Source organism: Littorina saxatilis, linkage group LG9 (genome assembly GCF_037325665.1).
Source record: "Littorina saxatilis isolate snail1 linkage group LG9, US_GU_Lsax_2.0, whole genome shotgun sequence".
Taxonomy (NCBI): Eukaryota; Metazoa; Mollusca; class Gastropoda; order Littorinimorpha; family Littorinidae; genus Littorina; species Littorina saxatilis.
Genome location: NC_090253.1, coordinates 38922643 through 38949587, shown reverse-complemented (window position 1 = coordinate 38949587; position 26945 = coordinate 38922643). Strand labels below are relative to the sequence as shown.

General features: G+C 44.0%; 1 protein-coding gene across 2 annotated transcripts in view; it reads right to left on the bottom strand.

Annotated features, from left to right (window-relative positions):
* Nucleotides 1-1520: 1520 nt before the first annotated feature.
* The window catches only part of LOC138976016 (mediator of RNA polymerase II transcription subunit 13-like), a 64141-nt gene continuing 38716 nt past the window's right edge, over nt 1521-26945 (bottom strand). Inside the window, exons 14-31 of one of the 2 annotated variants that reach the window (XM_070348804.1) lie at nt 26709-26908; nt 25750-25922; nt 24672-25351; nt 23647-23772; nt 22646-22816; nt 22064-22161; nt 21297-21543; nt 20680-20739; nt 16121-16333; nt 15740-15960; nt 15177-15374; nt 14439-14668; nt 13720-13862; nt 11885-12147; nt 11331-11585; nt 10520-10684; nt 9959-10077; nt 1521-9516 (exon numbers count right to left, since the gene is read on the bottom strand). In XM_070348804.1, the coding sequence (XP_070204905.1) occupies nt 9384-9516; nt 9959-10077; nt 10520-10684; nt 11331-11585; nt 11885-12147; nt 13720-13862; nt 14439-14668; nt 15177-15374; nt 15740-15960; nt 16121-16333; nt 20680-20739; nt 21297-21543; nt 22064-22161; nt 22646-22816; nt 23647-23772; nt 24672-25351; nt 25750-25922; nt 26709-26908 (3695 nt within the window). In that variant the 3' untranslated portion in view covers nt 1521-9383. The remainder of the gene's footprint in view (nt 9517-9958; nt 10078-10519; nt 10685-11330; nt 11586-11884; nt 12148-13719; nt 13863-14438; nt 14669-15176; nt 15375-15739; nt 15961-16120; nt 16334-20679; nt 20740-21296; nt 21544-22063; nt 22162-22645; nt 22817-23646; nt 23773-24671; nt 25352-25749; nt 25923-26708; nt 26909-26945) is intronic. The other variant, XM_070348805.1, reaches the window with a different exon arrangement.

The window sequence follows — 26945 nt, the reverse complement described above, 5'->3', positions numbered from 1 at the left end:
TTCACTCATGTCTTTGTAGCCCGCCCGAAGTTACATTTTGCATGTGTTTACCGTTGTCTTCATCGCCCTTCCTACATGTATATCTTTTCCGTGTGTTCAATCTTGTCTTCATAGCTTGCCCTTGCGTTTTCATGCGTTCATTCCCCAGAGATGACCCGGGATGGTGGTAGAGCACTGGACTTGTGATCGGAAGGTCGCAGATTCGAATTCGGGCCGGGACGGACATGGGTCAACTTTATGTGCAGACCCAGAAACGGTATCCATCTCCCACCTCCGTGTCACCACAGTGGCACGTAAAAGACCTCGGTCATTCTGCCATAAGTGCAGATGGCTGATACCACCTAAACACGCATACACTATAGTGTATTTCATCTAAAGTCAGGATAAAACCCGGGAAAATGTCCCAAATGGCCTTGCGCGACTTGTTTGTATTTTTTCAGAAATGGTGTTTTTATGCAGTAACAGAGAGACTTTTTGTGAATTACCCAGTAATGGTTTTAGAAATTTGTTTGGACATTTATTTTGTGCTTATGATATCTACCCAGGAAACAAAATCTTTTCATAAATATGAAGAAATAGCTCTGTTGCATAAGGGACCTGTTTAGAGTAAAAGTAAAAGAAAACATACTTCAAAGTTCAATCTTTATTTTTCTGGAAGATGAATGTGTCACAAAAACTACATCTTTTATCAAAAAAAGCCTCACACATTGTCCATTTTGACCCATAATTAAGTCAAATATTACTTTTTAGGAAAAACACACCCTTTTTTGAGGATTTTAAAAATCTAAACCTTAACATAAAAATTGAAAACCTTTCCAAAGAACCAAATGTTAAAGTCCGTTCCATATCTGCCTTAAAAACCTGCCCCAGCTTTCCCATATGTTCACTTCTGTAGCTTGCTTGCTTGGTGTTTAACGTCGTTTTGAACCGTTCAAGGTTATATCGTGACGGGGAAAGGGGGGAGATGGGGTAGAGCCACTTGTTAATTGTTTCTTGTTCACAAAAGCACTAATCAAAAAATTGCTCCAGGGGCTTGCAACGTAGTACAATATATGACCTTACTGGGAGAATGTTTCCAGTACAAAGGACTTAACATTTCTTACATACTGCTTGACTAAAATCTTTACAAACATTGACTATATTCTATACAAGAAACACTTAACAAGGGTAAAAGGAGAAACAGAATCCGTTAGTCGCCTCTTACGACATGCTGGGGAGCATCGGGTAAATTCTTCCCCCTAACCCGCGGGGGGTAGTTGTGCATCTATTGCATGGTATTGTCCATAAGAATGTGTTGCTGTAAGTTTATTGTTACGTTATTTTTGTTAGAATGTATATGTATTTGATGTTTAAATAGTATGGTTTTTATTCATAGTTAATATGTAAAGCGCGGAGGGCACAGTTCCCTGTGGTTCGCGCTATATAAGCTCTCATTATTATTAATATTATTTGTTTCTCACACACAAGCACACACGCATATCTTTCCACTTTAGCGAGACACATGCAGAACATCCAGTGTATATCATTGTATATATACGTTCATGTTTTATTCATGTTTCATCCAGAGCTAGTTTGGTGTGATAAGGTCCAGCTACTGTACAACGCAATAAGTTACAGTCATTCATTCCTGTCCGCTGGCATTTGTGACAAAAATTTACACATCAACGCCTTCTCCACTCAGACCCTCACACACAGAGAAAAACACAAATAATTTCATGACTGTACACAAATGACACACAAAAAGTTTTGTCTCTCCAGACACACAGTGTATAAATTTTCATCTTCAATATATATAAATATGTACAAACTTTACAATTTTTCCAAAGTCCAATATTACCACATCTCATGAACAAAGGTACAATTCTCACATAATCTTAAGTCAGTATTGTCTGGCACTGTACATGATCTGGAGACTATGAATTCATCGTGTGAAATTTTCAACAGATGCGACAGTAAAAAAACACAGACGTAGCTCTGCCAACTGAGACTTGGTAAGTCGCGTTAAGGCTTACTACTCTTGATGTACATGTGGTATGCATTTAGAGCGCTTACTTTCAGTTCTGCAGTGTGAGGCTGCCACATTATTCTGTCACTGTCTGAGCATGAAAAACATCTCTAACAACTCTACCGTTTGCTGCCACGTACAAAAGAATCGCAGGAAAGTAATTGTCCTGCCTTGATGACTTGCCAATAACCAGCAAACGTGCAAATACATGAGGAAACGTGCCTCTGAATAACCAACAATATACTACTATTGCAGCTAAGAGACCTCAGTGTTTCACAACAAAATGTATCCCACGCAAGAACTTCACGGTGACTGAAAACGTTTTCACAACAATATATGTATCTTGACGAGAGAAAGAGAACGGTAATACTGGCTTATATCTTATTTCTGACATTTATCAACGAATTCGGATGCTGCCATGTTCACAAAGTGGAAAGGGGACACTGGGGAAAGACCACAAGGCGCTGCAAAGTGGACAGTCTACTTACATCACTAACTGCGGCTACTACTTGGCAAAGAAATCAAAGAGAGAGAGAGAGAGAGAGACAAAACATGACAAAAAAAGAAAATGCCTATGCCTGTCACATTTAATAAGACACACCTTCAGCCCCAACCAGAAACTACATGTCTGGAGACAGAAGCAGACATACTGCTACCGACAAAGATAGAAAAACACGACAGAAAGAAAATGCCTGAGCCTCTCAAATTTGAATAAGACACCCCTTCCTCCCCAACCAAAAATAACGTCTCTGGAAACAGAAGCAGAGACACGATACTACCACACACAGAAAGAAAACAGGAGGAAGAAAGACAATGACTATAGCCCTCAGTTCTAATAAGATGTCCCCTCTATCCCCAACCTGAAGTCACATCCACAGAGACAGAAGAAGAGACATAATGTAAGTTGTTGTTTATTCCCCATAGGACTTATAAATACATTGTACTATGTAGAAGTCAGGCGGGAATAAAGGGGCCGATGACGTTGAAAGACGAGTAATGGTGCTAAAAACTCTTGTTTCAATTGTATTACAGGATTCTCAAAAGTCTTTTCCTCATCTGCTCAACAGAAACATTTTGCAAATTTACACAGTGGACCTTGAAATAAAAATCTACTCAAAAACTATGGCCAGCAGCTTTGACAAAATTGATTTCAAATATTTTCTACCCAAAAATGTTTACTTTCATGGAAGTCTATAGTATAAAAGAAAGTAAAATAAAAATGTATTTACACGATCAGAAAACTCTGATTATCAACCATCACTCAATTGGTATGGTTTACATAAAAACAACTGTAAAAAGTACTTGATTTCTACTCATACAAAGTCTTTTTAGTCGTAACCACTGAAGGTCATACAGATTAAACTCTTGTCCGATGAATATCAAATGACACACTTTTGCTGACACAGCTTTTTGGTTCATTTTGACAAAGGCACAACCCTGAAATCATGATACACTGCCTATTCATACCAGTGAACTGTCATGAAGAAAACAAAGAGCATTCATGCATCGGAAATCAGAGATATCTGAAATCTTGCAGGTGGGCAAATTCTTTTAGAACAGGTTTGTGTGTGTGTTAGAGAGAGATTAGAGAGAGAGAGAGAGAGAGAGAGAGAGAGAGAGAGAGAGAGAGAGAGAGAGAGAGTACTCTAACAAATGAACAGGTGTTTTTTTTTACAACAAAAATAACAGTATCTTCAATGTGTTACGTGTAAAACTGTTGTCCTCCTGGGAACCTATACAATCTCCAGGTTCAAGAAGAACATAAGAGCTACTTCTTCAACGTCGACATGGTCCCAGTTTAGAGTGCCAAGGAGTTTTCACTGATAGTACACCCGTTGAAGGAACTGCACTGTGATCACGTTCTATGTGAATTTCTCTTTCATAATGAATCAAGTGCCATGCTAAATATTACATCTGAAATGGTAGCACAGTCTATCAGGTGAAGTTTGACAGAAGGCTTTAATTACATTGCATCAACTAATCAGCTTTCTGCACTTAACGAAGTAGCAAATTGGCATAAACTGCTGCCTGTATGTCAACTGTCGGTTATGTCTGTAATACATGTACATTTAGTGTTGCGTTTGTTTGTTCCTGACCAGTATGTATAATAACCTGTGAAATTACTTAATTTTATTTTGTAACCCTACCGCACTGAATTGCAACAAACTATCCGCTGTTCTGTGATGGGAGAAACTCACCATCATCTGTTATGTACATGAAAATATCCACTCAAAATACTGTGTTTCATACCAAAGAGTATGTCAGTCAAATTCACACATGCATAAAACGTCATGAATGTCGGTTGTTTGGACGCCCCTCCCCCCATTCTCAACCACACATAAATGGAAGGAAGACAAGAGTTCCACACTGGAAACAGCATGTGAAAGGTATCAATGAAACATGCATATTTCTCCCAGTCCTTCCTGTGACTGTGTGAATAATTCTGCTTGCCATCCCAGATCTGGAGAAGCTTTTACATGGGATACTGCCATCCATCCCCTCCACATCCTAACAAAATCAACAGCCTCAATACATTCTGCGCCGAGTATGAATTTAAATTTTTTTTATTTCTTAAAAGCCCCTACGGTCAATCAGCAAAATTAATTCATTAAAAAAGCACCTGTGAACAGTAAGCAGTCAGGATGTTGATGTTTGGGATGTGTCCAAACCGAGGGGTGGTCTTACGCAATGTAAAAACCTGGGCACATCTGGGATAGTTGAGCAGAACCGTTTTCACAGGATTTCTTTCTTTATTTGGGGTTTAACGTAGTTTTCAACCACGAAGGTTATATCGCGACGGGGAAAGGGGGGAGAGATGGGATAGAGCCACTTGTTAATTGTTTCTTGTTCACAAAAGCACTAATCAAAAAATTGCTCCAGGGGCTTGCAACATAGTACAATATATTACCTTACTGGGAGAATGCAAGTTTCCAGTACAAAGGACTTAACATTTCTTACATACTGCTTGACTAAAATCTTTACAAACATTGACTATATTCTATACAAGAAACACTTAACAAGGGTAAAAGGAGAAACAGAATTCGTTAGTCGCCTCTTACGACATGCTGGGGAGCATCGGGTAAATTCTTCCCCCTAACCCGCGGGCTTTTTTTATGGTCTGGCAAAAACGTTTGCAACAGATTTCAGACTGGGTAAGACAGTTTGTTTTTACTGCAGGGAATCGTGTTTCATAACATGACCGCTGAACCCCAAAATTCCCCCTTCAAACATCCTCTCTCTTCCCCAAGAGAGAGAGAGAGTGAGAAAGAGGAGAGAATGTTTGTTATCAGACTAGAAAGTAGAGACAAAAAAAGTGACACAATGAAATAAGTACACAGCACAGGTCACGTATCACAACATCGTGTCACAAAGAGCACTGAGCAGCAAAACATGAAACAAGACCAGCACCTAATCAACAACTCCTGATATTTCAGTTGTCATTCTTCTTTCTCCATTACCCTTTTTCATGCACCTCTGCATGGGCGCAGGTGGGATATGAAAGTCAGAAAACCGCCTGAAAATTGTTCACATCAGAATCACGAATACCATGAGATGATAGTTACTTAGACCTCCCATTTTCTTTCAGCCTCCTGCCCACAGAAAGCTCATCGACTCGCCAGAATTCAGGCTTCAGGCATGACTACGTGCACCCATGACTTTTACTTACACTGTTTTGTTCCCAATTCTCCATTGACAACCAAACCAGATACTGACTAGAAGTGCAAACTGTACTGGGCAAGGCAGAGATGAAGTTACAGGGGTAAGAAGCTGGAACAGCAAGAGGAACAGACGGAAGCTAACACTGCCACCGTACTTTTTCTTCTTCGTTCATGGGCCGAAACTCCCATGGTTTTTAGGTGACCCCGACATTTAGGCAGCCATATGCCGCTTTCAGGGGAACTGCCACCGTACCAGCAGGAGTATAACCATAAGCTGGAGGGAGCTACAAGTTTGCAGAGTGACAATATAGCAGCTACGGGCACGAAGACAAGAGGATGATACCGAGTTTTCCAGCAGCACCAGGTGGAAGTGATGCTCAAAGTGTGATGGTGTGGCTGGGGTGGTGGTTGAGATGAACACAAGCTGAGAGAGAGAGAGAGAGAGAGAGAGAGAGAGAGAGAGAGAGAGGAAGAGAGAGATAGAGAGAGATAGAGGAAGAGAGAAAGAGAGCTACTGCCAAGACGTAGCTGAAGACAGAACTAGTGTTAGAATGACGCTACGCCCAGACACAGCTGCAGATAGAACTACTGTGAATATGAAGCTTCTGCTTGGGTTTAGCTGACGATGGAACTGCTGCCAAAGTAAAGCTACTGCTCAGATGTAGCTGAACTGAGAAGGTGATAGAATATGAACTACCAGCCATGAGCATTAGCGCTCCAGTGAGAACACTGACAGTCTTCTCCCTGTGTCTCACTTTTCCATTCACATATATATTCTTTCCCACCAAATTACAACCAAAATGATTCCTTTGTGCAAATCAGAATTATCATTTATACAATATTCAGATTCGTCTGAGAAATTTAGTGATGACACAGATAGCAGGCTTTGGTTTGAAATTTGATAGATTGATACCTGAAAATAAGCAGCCCCATCATCCCTGGTTTGACCTCTCTTCATCCGAATAGTGGCAATAATGGTCCTTACGGACTTTGTCTACCAACCGGAAGAAGAAGTTCAGAAAAAACACACACCTAAGTTGGTGAGTTGCACAGATGGAGCAATTAAAATTACAACCAAAATGATTCCTTTGTGCAAATCAGAATTATAATTTATACATTATTCAGATTCGTCTCAGAAACTTAGTGACGACACAACCAGCAGGCTTTGGCTTTAAGTTCAGAATAAAAACACATCTTAGGCAGTGAGCGGCACAGACGGAGCAATGAATAGGAAGAAAAAGAAGACCTTTTCCTTGAGCCGTAGCCCGACACTTCTATTAGGATTGATAGAGGCTGAGAAGAAGGAGAAAGAGACAGAGAGGTCACGCAGCCCCGTAACCACAAACAACTAGACAAACCAATTTTGTAAGTTCTGTGGTAGAAGGTTTTTTTTGTTACCAAATACATCAATGGTACTTACAGCAGAATAAACAACTGGGCACGGTGCCTTTTGTAATGCGTGCAACCGTTCTGGCAAATTTGGGTGCGGGTAGATTCGACCTTCACCTACAACCCCCCTCTTTCCCAATTTTTCTCGCTCAAAGCATAATTCAGCCTGCTAAAAATACAAGCAGTTCATGTCACCATCCTGAATCCATGGGTAAACTTGCCGTTCCCCAATGAGTTGCAGAAATAAAGTATTACATCAACCTAGCATAGCAACTGGTGCAGATGTCCCACGCTTCTTTACCTCAGCATTTAAAGTCACGGTTAGCGTTTTCTGATTGTAGTCTGGTGTGTGTGAAGCAGCAGAACAACTTTGACTCTTTTCAAAATCAAAATGGTGCATCAGAAGGCAACTGTCTCTGAGTGTATATGTACGTCGCTGCCACCATGTTGTGCACACAGATTCCACAATACTCGGCACATTTCACTTTTCTACTGATTTAATAGCCAAGGAAAGGTCATTGTCGCTCTCCGGCTGTAGCATGCAAGAGCTTGATAATCATTGGGGGAAAAAAAAACTAAGTCGTAAAGAACTGTAACACAAACTGGCTGTAACACCTGATAAGACAAATTACACTGCATTAATCATGTACTGCTCATTCTTCCAATGAATTTTTCGCTCTCAAGTTTGTTACCCGATGGAAGTTCATGACATCGTGTGTACTTTTGCTACATTTCTTCGCTCACACACCACTCCTAAAACCATTCAAAGCCTTTCTGCCAACTGTGCTTGCTTTACCTACAGCAGAACTAATGAGAGACTTTTCTTCGCAAAATATTCTGAATCGTTTCAATTCTAAAAGCAGTGCATAAGACCAAGAGATTAAAAAATCTACAGGGAGACATCCAGTGTGCAAGTGACAAAGAATAATTTACATTTCATTTGCTGTCGAGATCCTGAGTCAGAGATAAATTAACAGAGAAACAGACATGACAACAAACTAAAGAACAGCACACAAGTTTTCATCTGCTGCTCTCTTCCAACTGACAAAATTCCCCAAACAGTCGAAACAAAGCTCAGCTAAAATGACACAAAATTAACAAAAGTGGTTAAAAAAACAAAAAAAAACAAGTGTATATATTACAAAAATCGGCACTGTTTCTCTCCCTCTCATGCGCGTCACATCCCAAGTTACATTGCTTTTGACTGAACCAAGGTGAAAAAATCAACAGAGCATCACAATTGAATTTCCCTTTGAGGAGGAAGAGGCGACCGTCAGTACATAAATTAATCAACATCTGTGTAGACAATTGGCAGAAGAGTTCACGTGGGAAGGAAGGAAAGAATAATCAATTGTTTACAAAAATTCATTGTCAATTCTCTGATGAAGTGGTAATAATTCTATCAGACGCCTTTGGCAAGTAGATCAGATCTGTCGCTGTTTGGCCTAGTACTGCTTGGCCATACAGTGGGTAAAAAATGTCACAGAGCAGCACTTTGGGAGGGGTGTACGCAGTACACATAATACGCTTTTCACGTCCTTCAACAACATCTGTGCAAGTTGCTGTTTGAACCGGTATAATAAAGCCGCAAGTCCCAACTACCAAGACACGCTAATCCACGGGTAAACTGTCGTCTTGTAGGTTTGTGTGTAAGTGAAAATTTACCGAGTACACCATCCACACTACAGTTTCTAAGTACAGTAGACATCTGGCTTTGACGAGAGTCGACGTGACATCTGACTTCAACGGGGAAACTGAGGTAGATTGACCAGTTTACTGCTTTACACTCGTTAACTTTTAACGCCGGCACCATCACCTTGCACCGTGCCAAACTCACCAGCGACCAGGCGGCACCGGTCTCTAGCCATTCTCCAACACAAAAAGAAAGCACATGTTATTTCACACCGCCAAGCAAAGGCACCCGACTCGTCATTTGAAAAAAAAAAAAAATCTCTGACCAGAAAAAAAGAAAAAAGTCCAGTGCACAGAAAGGGCGAGGCAGTCGAGACAACACATCACAGTTTGACGTAGTGAAATAATCCGCTGGAATAGCTGCTCGCCACCAACCCCCGACCACTCCTCACGCTGACCTGGTCAAAAGTGCGTAGATCTTCTCATGCGAGGAGGAGGTGAGTGGGGGAAGGAGCACCAGCAACTTCTTTTTTGCCATTTGTGAGCCTTGGTTTTTCTTGTGTAGTCATGGTAACACACATCTTCACACCTGTGCGTGGGGAACATTGCAAAGTCCAGCCCTGCTTTCGAAGAAGTCGGGGTAGGGTAGAGATGGGGGTGGGGAGTAATGTCTGATGAAGGTTGTGGCGCGGTGTTCATCAGAGGTAGGCCTGCATGGCGTGGTACATTTGCATGAGCACCGCTTTGTGCACAGGAAGACAGGACCGGCGGTCGTTGGTGGCGGGGTCGTAGGTCAGCCATGACAGGGAGTTGTAGTTGGCCAGAACAAACCTGCCCGCCACAAAACAATTGTCAACAAATATAATCGACAAACACATGTAGGTATTATTCATTCAAGTGATGCTTTTTTCTGTTTTATTGTGAGTGTTTTTTTTCTCACCAAGTTTTCTAGTGTTCATGAACAGTTTTTTTTATGCAGGTTCAAACTAACAAGAAAATGTACCAGATTGTTTGGCATTTCAAAATGAAGGTTTCATAAATTCATTTCACAGGGACAACTCTCTTAGTCTAAAAAAAAATTAAAAAAATACAGGAAAATGAGAACATGACATCTCGTGCTGACAAATAAGAAATGTCTAAAAATCAACATTAAAAGTCTGAATCAGAACACAACGAACACGGCAAAATTCAATAGCAACGCAGGTGATGGATGCTTCAGTGTTGAGCTTAAAAAAAGAAAAGAAAAAAGAAAAGGCCAGGTTCTTCATCTTACCTGAGAACATCACAAGTAAGGTGAGAGTCGAGGGGGTGGTTGCTGTTGCTGGGACTGGCCGAGGAGTGATCCAGGTCGTCTTGCCATTGTCGACTTGACATGTTGACATGCAACGCCGCCTAGCAAGGAAAGAAACAATCACAACACACTATTAAAATCACCAACTTCAAAACATTTGTTCATAAGATTTCCACATGCCGTAAATTCAACATATTCCTCAAGTCTGTCCACTGTAGTCAGTCAATGAGTCAATTCTACAGGTGCCAACTTTTTTTTCCAAGTGAAATTAATACTTCTAGTTACACTTCCCTCAGTTTAGGACAGAGACTTTAAACCGAGATAAGGTTTTATTAATTTTTCATAGGAAATACATTTTATTCAGGTAAATTTAATATCCCTACAAATACTTACATCAGTTTATCTATCTGCCTTAGTTAAACACAGGTGAAGATATTTACAAGAACTACGGCCAGAAATACATTAGCCCTGACATAAGAGCACTCCAGAAGAAGAATAAGTGGATGAAGAAGAAGAAGAAGAAGAAGAATGCATGACACCAACCTTGAAGCAGACGGGGGAGGTGTGCTGGTTCTCAGGACAGGATGACCAGAACCAGTGGGGGAGGGGGCCTGTGGGTGCGGTGGACAAGAAGTAGCCCATGGCCAGTGGCTGTTGCAGCAGGTTGTTGTCATCCTGGGGGTCGTTGGCTATCTGACCGTTGGGAATCTGAAACACCAGGGTGGCTCGTCACATAGGTAGGTTACAACAAAGCTGGTTCTTTTACAACTCTCTGCTGTCTGCAATGGATGGCTAGAACAGATGTGCTGCCACAGGGTGTACACAACTTTTTCTTGGCTTAATCCCCAATCCTTACCCAACTGTTATGCCAGTTCTCCTCACATAAAATAAACTATCTCAATTCTTCAATCAAAACTTGTTTCTTTGTTCAGTAGGATACCTACATGTTAAAAGCCAAGACTGAGTTACTGACGTTTGCTCTAGTAGCTGATCATCTAATGATCACCAAATGGCTGCATACATGGCTTAAGACTCTCATAAATTCCCTCCGCTGATTTGATGGCTCTGGCAAACTTTCCTATAAACGCAACTAATTAAATGATCATCTATTGCAATTTCTTGCTCCGATAACAGCAGTACTGAGTTTTTTCTCACAATCTTTCCACCACAAGCATGGTACTGAGGTAAAAAAGGTTTCCCCTGAAAATTTAGATTTTGTTTTGTTTTGAATTTTGAACATCATTTTCAAGCATTTACACAAAATCAAAGCATTAGGAATGTTTTAATTCCGCAAAATCTGGTGAGATGTAGCATGCCTACACTGTCTCCTCTAAACCTTGGACCAACCACTCACCGAGGACTGCTCGTTGGTGCGCGACGACTGCCGGGCGCGGTCCTGGTTGGCGTTGGGCGAGCCGGGCTGGTTGTCCAGCAGGTGGTCAGAGTCCAGGATGTCCATGAAGTCCATGCCCTCCATGCCTTGACCCATGCCCCCGAGCTCCCCTTGCACATCCGACATCTGGAAGACGTCGTCAGGGAACATGTCCAGGGGGTCGTAGTTGTCCATGGGGTTGTTGGGGTCGCCGGGCTGCATGGGGTTGGCGTTCACCTGCAAGTCACTCAGCTACATCAGGCCAGTGTTAGATGATATGAATCATGATTGTAGCATGCTCAGGGATTTGGAGCAAAGCTCTTTTGATCAGTTAAAGGCAACCACACCCAAAATGATGCTATTGAAGCTGCTAAGTGGTCAGATCCACTGGTCTATATTCATTTGACATACTTTTCCCTGCAAACAAAATGTGATCACTGTGTACTCTGACTTAGTGTGTATTGACAAGTTGGTTTGATAGAAGCTCGATCACTCCTTCTAATCAGCAATCATAAGTAACACTGCCAAGCCATTACCTGAGCCGTGGCGGAAGTGGGGAAGACGAGGATGTGGGTGACAGACGCGTCCCGAGGCGTCTGCAGCGGACAGTTGGAACTCTGCTTCTCCTCCTGCTTGACTGTGTCGGCCATGACCTGGAAGCTGGGGTTCATCTCCATGGAGACCACGCAGGCGCTGCGCACGCAGGGGGCCTCCTGGGCCAGGGAGCACTGCCCGCAGGTCTCCTTGACGCGGCGACTGGCGTGCTGCAGGTTCCGCTTGCCCAGCAGCCCTGACCACCCTGCACGCACCATTCTGACACCATGATCACCGAGTCTTTCACCCTAGGATTACACTATCAACTTCACCCCGTTCCTCCACACCCCTTTTTATCTGACCAACCTGCCCGCATCACCATGGTCACTGGTCACTGAGTCTTTCACCCTAGGATTACACTATCAACTTCACCCTGTTCCTCCACACCCCTTTTTATCTGACCAACCTGCCCGCATCACCATGGTCACTGAGTCTTTCACCCCAGGATTACACTATCAACTTCACCCCGTTCCTCCACACCCCTTTTTATCTGACCAACCTGCCCGCATCACCATGGTCACTGGTCACTGAGTCTTTCACCCTAGGATTACACTATCAACTTCACCCTGTTCCTCCACACCCCTTTTTATCTGACCAACCTGCCCGCATCACCATGGTCACTGGTCACTGAGTCTTTCACCCTAGAATTACACTATCAACTTCACCCCGTTCCTCCACACCCCTTTTTATCTGACCAACCTGCCCGCATCACCATGGTCACTGGTCACTGAGTCTTTCACCCTAGGATTACACTATCAACTTCACCCCGTTCCTCCACACCCCTTTTTATCTGACCAACCTGCCCGCATCACCATGGTCACTGAGTCTTTCACCCCAGGATTACACTATCAACTTCACCCCGTTCCTCCACACCCCTTTTTATCTGACCAACCTGCCCGCATCATCATGGTCACTGGTCACTGAGTCTTTCACCCTAGGATTACACTATCAACTTCACCCCGTTCCTCCACACCCCTTTTTATCTAACCAACCTGTCCGCATCACCATGGTCACTGGTCACTGAGTCTTTCACCCTAGGATTACACTATCAACTTCACCCTGTTCCTCCACACCCTTTTTTATCTGACCAACCTGCCCGCATCACCATGGTCACTGGTCACTGAGTCTTTCACCCTAGGATTACACTATCAACTTCACCCCGTTCCTGCACACCCCTTTTTATCTGACCAACCTGCACGCATCCTTCTGACACCATGGTTACTGAGTCTTTCACCCTAGGATTACACTATCAACTTTACCCCCTTTGTCTACACCTCTTTTTTACAGACCAACCTGCATGCACCATTCTGACACCATGGTCCGAGTCTTTCACCCTAGGGTTAAGGGGCTTTCTTAATTGAGCAACTAGTTGACTTTGCGAAGTTTCTTTACCAAAAATTCAGTGCCAATGCTTCGTGAAGTAAGACTGTGAAGTCGACTTTGCTCAATCAATATCAGGCTTAACAGTATCAACTTTACCCCGTCCTCTACACTCCTTCTTTTTAAGACCAACCTGCAGCCACGTTGCCACACTATTCGCTTCCTGGCTAATGATACATTGACTTCAAGAAATTCTTCAGTCCTGCTTAAAAATGGTGGAAGTCATCCCTTTCCCTATATTTCCCATCCGCTCCACCACCATTACTACAGACATAACACTTACAATACTGAACTGAACATGTGTCTGAGGTCTTTAACAGAGAGAAGTCATACATGGGGGAAGGCATTTTCTAAAAGGGGGTTGTCACTTCCAAAAAAACATATCAAGATATTGTACCTTTGAGTTCTCCATGCCCCATGCGCCCTAGTCGACCAATGACAATCCTGGCGGGGCGTGTTGACATGGAGATGATGCCCAGGATGTAGTCCCACAGTTTGGCCAGGCCATGTTTGCGTGCTGAGGCCTTCTTTCGCAGGTTCCTGAAAGCAGATGCCAAATAGTCTTGCAAAACAGCGCTGAGAGCAGCTCGAACCAATGAATATACTGTGTGGTGTTCCACTTAATGTTTTAGTGTGGCTTTCCTTCTATTAGGAATAATATGGTTGAAGTGTACCTTCAAGGCCATTAACAGGCAACAGTTATGGTCTGATGAACCTAGGTGCATAACAGACTCAGGAGTTCTATTCCCACTGCAGTGGTAGCATTTCTCACAGTGGCAAACTGAACTGTAAGAGAACTTTGAACAAAACAGGATAGACTTCATGCACAAAAGAAAAACGCAGCAGTCACGTTAGCCCGTGTGACTGCTGGGGAGCGGAAATAACTCCTCTACATTTTTTGTGATTCCTTACAGTACATCCCAATAAGGTGAACGGTATAACTAAAGCCGTAGGGGTCCTGTCCAGCGCACTGCCCTAGAGTGGCTGAGCATGCTGAGGCCTGCACACACACACACACACACACACACACACACACACACGCAAGCACACACACACACACACACTTTCAACCCAACCGTGTCTTCCCCTGAACAGAGAAATCACAGCCTCTCTGACCTGTTAGGAATGTGAATGTTGATGATGCAGGTGTCCAGCATCTCGCCACGGTTGTCGGTGCAGACGGCCAGCAGGAAGCGCTGGTCATGCGACAGGCAGTAGGTGACGAAGAGGATGTTGGCTTTCTCCGCGGCCTCGCCGCAGCACTCAGCCAGCTGGGTCTGCTGGTTCTTCAAGGGGGCCAGGGTGTAGGGCGGGCTGTACAGTCGCATGGGGTTGCCGGGCTCAGCCTAAAACACACAAGGCACACAAATGGTCAAAAAGGAGGAAATACTAAAAGATTTGCCAACATTTTTCAAGCGCTGAACATTGACATCAAAAAACAACTTTTTATATCGCAACAAGATTTAAATCCACTAAACAAACACAAAAAATACACATAAAAAACACACACACACCAACACAAAACACAAACACCTCCCCCCACCCAACCAACCCCTTCCCAGTGATGGCGCTAGTATTTTTTCAAACCGGTTCGCAAACTTTTATGATGCAAACAGTCCAGAAAAAAACGGTAGGCTGGTCATTGGAACCAGTACGAGTCCAACTCTGAGTACTGGTTTTGTTGTTTTACCAGCGAAAAAAACGATAGTTCTAAAAATCAACCGGTAGGTCATACCGGCAGCCAATTTTGTTCCGGTATTTTCTCATTTCAACCGGTAAAATACCGGTAATTACCGGTTAACGCCAATACTGCCTTCCCGCCCCAACTCTCATTCCCCCTCTCTCACAACTCACGTCAGCGACACTGACCGGCTTGCTCTTGAGGAATATCTCAGCGCCAGCGGCAGGGCCGAAGCCGGTGAGGGAACGAGCGGTAATGGTGTGGGCCAGGTTCCAGCGACAGGAGGTGAAGACAGAGAAGGCCAGAGACTTGAGAGCTTGGTGCTGGGCGCTGCTTTCTTGGTGGTCCAGGATCGTCTTCATTGGCACCACCTGTAACACAACAGTAGACCGACTGATTAAGCATTCTCACAGAGTGAAGCAAGAGGAAAAGGAGACGAGAACTCTTCATTACTGCATTAGCTTGCTGTTCTGCATTTGCTAGAACTGATTTATTGCTTTGAATATGGCAGAGACACAGACAGACCGAGTGGGGAAGAGACAGAGACAAAGAGCTCTGAAACACAAAATATACTACATCCTTAATATATGTCCTCAATATATACTGTCCTAAAGAACAGGAACAAAGAGGCAGACTACCTCCCCGTCAACTAAGACAGGATATAACAAGAATCTGAACCAGCAGAAAAATAACACAAAAAAAATAACAAAACAAAAAAAACCCAACATCGGCATACCTGCAGGAAAGTGTTGTTCTGTAGGTGAGGGGGCAGCACCATCTGCTGGTAGCTGCGCAGCAGGCCCACCATGGCCAGGCGATGCAGATCCGACCACTCCTGCCCGAACAGGAAGGGGTCTACCAGGTAGACTACCACCGCCGGCATTGTGCTGTCCTCCGGGATCTCCTGTTCCGTCGCGTTCTCCTTCTGCCCTGCTCCTTCTCCCTGGCTGCCGTCCCCTGAAACATTGACCATGACATTTTGAAAATACACACTTCTGACCAACATACTTTCCACTCATGTATACACATGAACGCGCATTCTTCAGTTCTCTCCCAACCCTGTTGACTGTGAGTTTCTAGCAATACTTACAACCATAGACAAAACCTTTAGCCCTACCTTTGTTCTCGTCATTGTTGGCCTGGCCAGAGTTGGGAGTGGTGGAGGAGGAATTTGGGGTTGTACCCCCGGGTGCGGGGGACTGGTTAGATTCCGGGGTGGCTGGGTGGGAGGGGGTAGCAGGCTCTGGCGTCTTGAACTGGGCCTTGTGGGACGCTCCTGAACCAGTGTCGAACGCCGACCTGTCCAAATTGTGTTGACCTAACAGAGGACCTGTTGACACAAGACACTTAGTAATTACATACACACGCACATACACCACCACCACACAAAATAGCACACATATTCGATTCAAAAGTTACCAAACTTTATTCATGAAAGATGTGTGTCTGTTGAACGTATCAAACATGGATATACTTCTGACCCGGTTCTGTTATCAAGGAATCTATTGATTTCATTTTGTTGATCTACATTCAAACAAATCTGGTGCACAGAAGCACAATGCTTAACTCATTCGCTGTGTATCGGAATTGGAATTCCGACACCTGTGTTTAGCGTTGCCCGCACGTCTGTAGTTTAGTTCCTACGGATATCACGAATTTTTAACGGTGTAAACGGCCCTGCTGACCAAGGGAAACAACCCCTGCAATAAACTTCTATCTGTCTACAGTGGAACCATTCACTGTAAACAGTTCCTTCCCTTCAATTGTTCGGAATAATGTTTGATTATTTTTACCATGTGCGACCCACGTGTTATCGACATTTCCAAGATGGCGGATCGTTCTACGACAAGACGCATCGGCTTGAGAAGAGCGCTAGAACTCGTTATGCAGGACGGCTCCGATCTTGACATTAGTGATAATGACAGTGAAGATAATGTTTCAGATTTTAGTGACGTGTTCGTGTCTATGGACGACGATTTTGGTGACGATTCTGACATTATGAGTGACAATGAAAGTGTCGGTCATGACGTTGTGTTTGATGCACCCACTGACATTGATAGCGACCATGATGTTGAGCAACCAGAGGCTGGCGCTATTCCAGTTACATTCGACGATGAAAGTGACACTGAATGGATGGAAGACTGGACACGGTCCCTGGTGAATTTCCCCGTGTCGGCCCCCTTTGAGGGTGGCTCAGGCCTAAATCTTCCAGAGAACTTCGAGGCCACGCCTACTCCTCTTGACTTCTATCAGCTGATTGTTACACCGTCTGTAATGAAGCTGTTCAAAAGGGAAACCAACAGGTATGCGAGAACCACGTGTGATGAGCAAACAACTGCTGGAGGGCTGTCAGCAAGATCAATATTCAACCCCTGGACGCCAGTCACACTGGAAGAGATGAACAAATTTCTGGCAATTTTAGTGCACATGGGACTGGTCAAGAAACCCAAAATAGAGGACTACTGGTCTACTCACCCTGCTCTCTCCACCACCTTTGCCTCACGCCTCATGACAAGGTGTCGCTTCAATGCGATTTTAGCATTTTCACCTCAACGATAATGCACGCTTCATCCCGCGTGGTCGACCGGATCATGGTCCACTCTTCAAACTTCGTCCTCTGTTTGATCATCTTGTGCAGGTGAGTGTCTGGTACACACTTTTCTTTCACATTATATCATAAATATGTGACAGGGGAGGCTACCGCTCCTTTCACAGCAGACTCTGCACCCGAGTTGTTGGCCTTTAAGTCAACACCTCTGGATTGTGGAATTCTGTTTGTGATGGGGTCTGGTGGTTTCCGATTGTCTGTATGTTCATGGAAACCTTCGGGTTTGCATAACAGTTTTTATAGGGCTAAGAAAATTAATTAGCCCTAACATTTTCAATCCTGTTTGATTGCACTTCGCCTCCCGAGGTGATCGTAGTGTTACGGCACTCGGTTACATCTGGCGCTTGCGAGCAGGGATGGGACTCGGCATATGTTCAGGTAATGGCATAATATGACCACTGAACATTTTCGTGCTGTTCCCATTCTGCGAACTTGGGATGGACAGTGGTCCCCCGGTTCGGAACTTCGGGACGAAGTTCATTCAAACGGGGGTGATTGTGACAGGGGAGGCTACCGCTCCTTTCACAGCAGACTCTGCACCCGAGTTGTTGGCCTTTAAGTCAACACCGGTGGATTGTGGAATTCTGTTTGTGATGGGGTCTGGTGGTTTCCGATTATCTGTATGTTCATGGAAACCTTCGGGTTTGCATAACAGTTTTTATAGGGCTAAGAAATTAGCCCTAACATTTTCAATCCTGTTTGATTGCACTTCGCTTCCCGAGGTGATCGTAGTGTTTCGGCACTTGGTTACAAATAGGTAAGTGTGTGTATGCCTTTATTTACAGCCCCAGTGTTGGTTATTCTGTGAACTATTTTCATTTATTGTTCACACACAGAAGGTTCATGGCCGAGGGGCAGGTCGAGGGAGAGGGGATGGGGTGGATACAGGGGGTTGGAGAGTGGGATGGGAGGAAGGTTTTTATGAAATCTTACTGAGAAGGGAAGCTTTTGTTTTTGTTTGTTTTTGCAATGTGTTGTTACTTTATTTGATTTACTTTTCTGTGTGATTTTGCAGAAATGTCAGCAATTGTACAAGCCAGAAGAAGACATCTGCATTGACGAGGCGATGTGCCCCTGGCGTGGGCGTTCTGCATTCCGCTGCTACATGAAGGACAAACCTACAAAATGGGGGATAAAACTGTATGAACTATGTGAATCTGTCTCAGGATATGTTTGCAACATGGAAGTGATGTGCCATGAACCTGGAGTGTCCAACAAACCCAAGGAAGTGTGCTTGCGCCTGCTGACACCGTTTGCAAACAAGGGGCACACATTGTTTGTAGACGACTACTTCTGTAACCCTGCGTTGCCTGATGAACTGGTTGCAGAAAATACTGCTCTTGTTGGAACTGTGAGGGCAAACCGCATTGGTTTGCCACATGATCTGGCCAAGCAGCAGATGAAGCAGGGGGAGATGGACTACCGCCGAAGAAATCAGCTTTTGTACATCAACTGGAAAGACAAGCGTGATGTGCACATGCTGACAACAAAGCATCTGCCGCAGATGAAACGAGTTGGTTCCAGAGCCAGACCCCAAAATCAGAAAGACAAGCCTGAGTGTGTTGTTGATTACATACACAACATGGCTGGTGTGGATAAGTCAGACCAGATGATCTCGTACCTCCCCCTCCACCGCAAGACAGTCAAATGGTGGAAAAAGCTTGCCTTTCATCTGATGACCCTAGTGATGATTCAGGGACACATCCTGTGAAACAAACACAAGGAGCACCAACAGAAGGAAATGTGCTTGGAGGACTTTGTGAAGAGTGTGTGTGTCTCCCTGGCTGCGCAGCCTACAGTTGACCCAGCAGAGGATGAAGCGGCCGCTCTTCTACTTCCACAGAGACCTCATCTTGGAGCAGCTGTCCCACTTCCAAACGTCATGGATCGTCTGCGGCCTGGATCACATTTTCCAGAAGAATCTGCTTCAAAGCCAGGCTCCAATGCAAAACTTTAGAGAACCTGCAAGGTGTGCTATGACAGGATGAAGCATCGGGGCGCATCACGCGATGAACTCAAAAACCGCGCGCCTCACACTAAATATCGTTGTGAACAGTGTCAGGTGAACTTGTGTATCATACCTCGTTTCAAGATGTGGCACACCATGGATAAGTACCATATTTGAATTGGCTGTAAAGTGTACACTGTGGATGGATAATGCAGGGAGACTGAAGACAATGTGCTAGTGTGTGTGCATGAACAGTCTTCTGCAGCTTGCGCCAGTAAGACTTCACGATTCTATATCAAGTTTTTATGCTTGACACTCACCAGTTCAAGTCTATTTAACTGTAATTTTTGTTTCTGATTCACCAGCAACACTCTTGACATTTGAAACAGTGCATATCAGCTTGATTTTGTAAAAAAAAGTACTGCAAAAGTGAGTTACTGGTGTTTCAATCAAGAACAAAATAGTTTTTTGGGGGGCTTCAAATTGGATATTTTGCCTGGATATGAAGACAACAAAAGGTATTTTTTGGTTTTTTTTGTTTGCTTAACGCCCAGCCGACCACGAAGGGCCATATCAGGGCGGTGCTGCTTTGACATATAACGTGCGCCACACACAAGACAGAAGTCGCAGCACAGGCTTCATGTCTCACCCAGTCACATTATTCTGACACCGGACCAACCAGTCCTAGCACTAACCCCATAATGCCAGACGCCAGGCGGAGCAGCCACTAGATTGCCAATTTTAAAGTCTTAGGTATGACCCGGCCAGGGTTCGAACCCACGACCTCCTGATCACGGGGCGGACGCCTTACCACTAGGCCAACCGTGCCGGTAACAAAAGGTATGTACTTTCAAATGTTTCATATATTTTCTAAAAGAGTAAGTTCCAAACTTTGCAAAAATATAAAGGTATGTACGGTTATCTTGTGTTGTTGATTTTGTTATATTTTTTTCCAAAATGGCTCTAAATCGCGCGCTGGCAGGGAACACAAGGGAAATTTAGACGCGACTTGAATGAGTTAAGACCGACATCATAGATTTGTAGATCTAAACAGGTTCTGTCCGCAGGAAAATCACAACAGAGCACATCATTTTTCAATGCATGAAACCATGGCACTCACCTAATAACTGTTTGAGCACCTGGGCATACAGTTTCAACTTTGGAGCAATTGGATTGTCGCCTGCAACAGAACGGGCGAATCTAAAATAATTACAAACAAACACATATAAACAGATACACTAGCATTTCAAGGCAAATCACGTTGTCCATGGTGCAGCATTAAACAAGGATGGTGAGCAGGCATACGAATTATTTCAGGTAAAAGATAGTGCATGCTGAAAGAATGATAACAATGAAACAAACATCACCGCTCCTTAATGATCTGTCAACAGAATGTATTTCACCAAAAAGCCTGTTGTCTCTAACCAAGAATCTTGGCAAGCAACAAAACTTCCAACTTTATGCCCAGAATAAATGATGTTCAGAAATAACTGTCGTTTTTCTGGGATGTGGAAAAGTTTCCCCCCCCTTTCTTTCCATAAAAACACTGAGGCAAGCCTACAATGTCACCTGTAGCTTGTCTCAGTGGTTCTATGGAAAAACAAGGGAAAGCAACTCTTCCACAACCCATAAAAACATGACAGAGTTATTTCCGGAATTTGTCTGTTGTATGTTCTTCGCCTTGCAATGTATGAATTTATACGAACAGTGAAAAACCCTCCTGCTCACAACACTTACCCAGGAGACTGAACCAGTCATCAACGGAGTCCTGCGTGAGTTTCTGCGCTGTGTTCTTGCCGATGCGCATGATGCCGTCCCTCAGGGGTTTGAAGGGCACGTGGCGGCCCAGGCGACACAACTCATACACTGTACTCAGCTCACGGAAGAAACTACGCACATGCTGAAGCAGGAATTCGTTGTCGGGGGCAACCACCACGTAGATTATATCCCGTGGACGGCTGAAGGGCTCCAGGTACTGCTTGTCCTGTGGGAGAAACGGAGCGAAGCGTTAAAGTTCCGCTAGATATCATTCAAATGGACTAAAGGGTTAAAGTTCCCCTAGGTATGTATCATCCTCACTGGTATCACAGACATCAGAAAGAACAGCTCCCATAGAAACTGGGCACAAAAAACCAGTCATGCCAAGCACAAAAGAATAGTTAATCCTTCACTTTCATATGGAAACAGTCAAATGCTAGCTAACTTAAACTTCATTTCATAGAAAAGCACTGCCAGGTGCAGTCACAAGCATAGGATTGACCAGTGGATTTACCCCCCCCCACTCGTATATTTTAATGTTCCTAGCGGAAAATCCTGACATTTTCTAGTCAACACGAAGACTAGACTTGTTTAAACTCAACCATTTTTCTGTTTTGAAATGTCACAATGCAAGAATCCGTTTCTTTCTTTATTGACACTGTATCGATTGCAAAACCATTTCTTCTGTGCCACAGAGATAATTCCTACACACCCTAAAACACAAGTTCACTGCAGAGCGCACTTACCCAGAAGCGAATGGAGTAGGGAGAGACAGAGAGCCAGTCTCGATCATGCGTGACCAGCAGGTGGGGGATGGGCTGTGGTTCACTGCTTTCCACTGATCCTGCACGACCAGCAAACAGCATCATGTAAACAGCTAAGTACTTTGAATTTCCGCATCAAGGATAAATGTAATCAACTTATCATAGAGGATACCCTGAAGTCATATATCACAGGAAAACATTGCTATCATAATCACTACAATTACAAACCCATACAAAGTTTGGAGAACAAAACATCTCCTAAGCACTCTGAATGTCAATACATTCTTTTCTGATGAAAAGAACACACAAAACAATTCAAGCTTCCCTTGTCAGGCTACATACATACATACCTCATTCTGCAAACTGACTTCTATCAATGTTTTATTTCTTGAAATTGATTACAACTCTCTCTCTCTCTCTCTCTCTCTCTCTCATACACACACACACACACACACACAGACAGAGCACACACAAACAAGCACACACACCCACTCTCTCTCGCCCTCTCCCCAACACTTACAGCTCCATACCCCGAAACTACTAGCTGACAGTGACAACACATACCTCGCCCAGAGAGCTGGTGGAAGTCTTTCCATGAGAGGGGTCCCTGCAGCTTGTAGGTGTGCTCCCACAGGCGCGTGATGGGCTTGTACTGGATGGCGTCCTGCAGGAGGGGCTGCAGGGACTTGAGGCACTGAACGATGTCCTGAGAGTTGTGCGCTAACCGGTGAGCACCTGCAAGACAGAAAAGTAGGGAGACCTCAGTTTTGTGTACAGAACTTGAGAGGCACTGAACTATGTTCTGAGAGTTGTGCGCTAAGTGAGCGAGTGATATCCTTACATTTTGAAATCTCTCCTCTGATTGGTTGCAAATTTATGTTACTTTTGGACATGTAGTTTTATGGTACGAACGATAGTAAAGAGAGTACCCAAAATGCGTCTGGCTAGAAAATTGTGCCACCGCTTCAGGACGTCGCGCAGTACCCAATTTTCAGATATATAACTCTGATTTTCTCGGGGGACTGTTGACTTGCATAAAAATCAACTACACAGTGATGTTCTTCAATGTTTCCTGAACAAATAACATGCAGATGACATGCAAGTTCACCAAACAGTTTATCTGGTATTTTCATTCGAAGTGACCAACCCATGCTTTCCACCATTTTTCCGGCACTGAGCGGTCGCTGTTTGGCATAGCTAGTAACATCTATTTGGATAAAACTTTAAGCCTAAAATGTTATTTCAACAAAGGTTTTGATATCTTCAAAGTCAAGTATGGAAGACTGCTGTGCAAAATGAAGAATGTATAGCAAATTTCATTTAAAAAAATAAACAAACATATAAAAAAAAATCCAACCCTGCTGTGTTTCAGAAACAATGGTAGAGTCAGAAAAAGTATAGGGAGACAGATGAACACACCCTCTAGCATATCACCACATACATGTCCCTAATAGGCAAACTTCCTGTAAGGATGTTAAGCCCTCCCCATCTAGTATGAACACACATCCGGCAGCATAGAAAACCACACCATACAAATTACAATTACCCAACGTATTGAAACTTACCTTTGATGAATGGCCATTTGTGGAGACAGGTCATGCGCATGCTATGATCATCCATTTTGTGAGTGTAGTGGTTGTCTTGGGCTTGCCTTGCTACGTCTAACGTGGTGTACACCGCTTCATTGCCATCTGAAAAACACAAAATCCACCTTATAGCAAGGAATGTAGTGCAAACATTCGTGAAAGCTGCATCAACATTAATCACCAGTGGCTGGGAAAACTCCCCGTCCCTAAAAAATCAAACTTTCTTTAAAATTCAGGAACTGGTTACAAAGAAATAAACGAATGAATTGAAACACACGCACTCGCAACTGAAGTCCTCATGACGTACAGGTTTCAAATATAATATTCTGCACTAAAAGAAATATCTCTGAATGAATGTCTTGACTGATCAACTGGAGAATAATATCTAGATCACACATTACGTGATCAATGCGACACACACAAACACAAACGGAATGGAACACAAGCAAAAAGCAGCTACATGCCATTCTCATCATTCTGGAATAAAAATCACCTGGTTAATCAAATAAACAGTGTTGTACAGACATGAGAAACAGAATTTACAATTCACTCTAGTCTGGAAAAGGCCCCCCCCCCCCCCCCCCCCTCCAAGGATAAAATTAATTACCCCAGTTCAGAATAAATTGACACCACAGAAACAAAGACATCAAAATGGAACAAGAGTGGAGGAAAAAGCACACGGAAACAAGTCACAGCAATGGAAAGAAATAATAAAAACAATTTGGTAGCTGTACAGTACTGCCGTACATCAAACAAGAAAACTTACAATTAGATGAATAAAAAGACTCTACAGAAAGGTCATACAGTGGAACACCCCTTTTAAGACCTGAGAAAATCAGGTCTTTAAAAGGAGGGAGTATTAAAATGGAAGTAAATTTACAGAGGCTATGAACAGAAAATGTGAAAAAGCAAGATGTTAAAAAAGAGGAAGTCTTAAATTGGGGGTCTTAAAAGGGGGGCTCCACTGTAATCACAATGAAGATATGAACTGAAAAAAGACTCACCCCTTAGCCCCATCTGGTCGAGGGCGCTGTTGTTGAAAGACATGGAGGCGGCCATGTTGAGCGCTGCCAGCTGACCGGCCGCCACACTGCTGGGGAAGGCCACCGCAAACTGTCCCATCAGTAAATGTAACACATCCGACGGAATGTCTTCTATCTCCGCCCCACCACCCTTCCCCTCCGGCAGCATGTGCAACGGGGGTTTGCGCTGCTCGTAACGATCGTGCTTAATGCCTGTCACATCCACCTCGTCCTCATAGAAAAGGCCGTTGTTGTAGGCAAAGCGTCTGTTGATGACAGCGCTGAAACCACAAGTGCACTTGTACGACGACTCGGAAGAGCTGCCTGTGTCTGGAAGGTAGAGGCCCATGTCGGAGCCACGGATGTCCATATTGCACACACAAACGTTACAGCTGTCGAAGTTGTAGTCGCGGTAGAGGTTGAGGATGGAGTCGGACAGCAGCACGTTGACCAGCAAGGAGTTGACCTCGGGGAGCGGGGAGCCGGTGCCCGTGTTGTCGATGGAGTTGAGGGTCTTGTTAAGGTAGGAGGAGGGGGTGGAGGCCGGGGACTGCAGCTCGTAGGACATGGGGGTGCGGGGAGTGCGCTGCTGCTGGGCGAAGGCTGGAGACGGCATGGGCCGCGAGCTCATTCCTTCCACCGATGGCAGGTTGACGTAGTTTCTGAAATGTCCAGAAAGAATTTTGCAAATCAAAACACGAATCAGGAAGAAGTTTCAGAAAAGTCTCTGGTTTTAAACTCGGACAATAAAATACTGACTATAGCATGGAATGAGATCATCTCAGACTCACATATGTAGGTGTAGGAAATAACCTTTCAAACTGATGCACGTCATTGCCTAACTACCAACTTTAAACAGGAACACTTTCTTCATGCTACATCCAAAAGGTTTCACAGAAACTGCATGGCCCACCTAAGACGATGCTCTGTTGTGCTGAACTTCACAGAAGACGGGTTAGAAAATCCAAAACAACCAGGAGTTGGGTAACAAAAGCTGGCTTAACACATCAACATTCCAACAATTGTAAGGCAAAAGGCCACAAGTGAGAGGAACACTTACGTTCTGGGAGGGTGCATGGCGTCCATCATTGGCAAGCCGAACGGCCAGTGGGGCTGGGGCTTATACTCCGGAATTGCCCCAGCAGGCGGAGACGATAGCTGACTGCGTGGAAGCTGAGAGTATTTGGGGGCGCTGACATACGTTGCCTGCTTGAGTGGCACGAACACATCGAACTGAAACAGAAGAGGGATGTTACAGAATGCGAAAACACTCAAGACTTCACTTCTCTCGTTGCTCTGTTAGTGAAAAAGGAAAAAACCATTCAGACAGGGATGTCATAGCACCAGCCATCTACAAACCATATTTCTTGTCATGAATAGGTCTAAGCTCTCACAAAATCTAGTTATTTTGTCTCAGCAAACAGCAAAAACAAGTTCAAACCTGCAATGATGATGTCATGTTTGTGGCTGTACCATGTCCAACAAAATACCAACTGACTGTTAACTATTGACTTATTATCAATCTCAGATATTTTCAGATTTCAACCATTTAGATACTGGATTAGATCGCTTACGCGATCCCCGATTCAGACATCATTCAGTAGCAGGTGGGTTTGACCGATTATCAATCTCTAATATTTTCACATTTCAACCACTCAGATACTTGATTTGACTGTTTTATGCGATCCCTGATTCAGACATGCAGTAGCAGGTGGGTTTGATCATCAATCTCTGATATTTTCAGATATCAACCACTCAGATTCTGGATTTAACTGTTTTACACGATCCCCGATTCAGACATGCAGTAGCAAGTGGGTTTGACTGATCATCAATCTCTGATATTTTCAGATATCAACCACTCAGATTCTGGATTTAACTGTTTTGCACGATCCCTGATTCAGACATGCAGTAGCAGGTGGGTTTGACTGATCATCAATCTCTGATATTTTTAGATTTGAACCACTCAGAAACTTTATTTCACTGTTTTACACAATCCCTGATTCAGACATGCTCACTCACCTTTGAATGATCTTCATGGCTGACCGGCTTGACTTTGGCAGGAGGATGCAAAAGCTCTGTCTTGACCACAGTCTGGATGTGACCGTCCAGCAGGACTGTGATGTCCATGGGCTGTTCTGCGGCCGTGTCCTGCGGGGAGTGCTTGGTGCATGTTTCCAGGGACGGAGGCGTGGGGTACATGCGGGTAAGTTCTGAGACGGCTGAAAATAATAGTAATAATAATAATAATAGTAATAA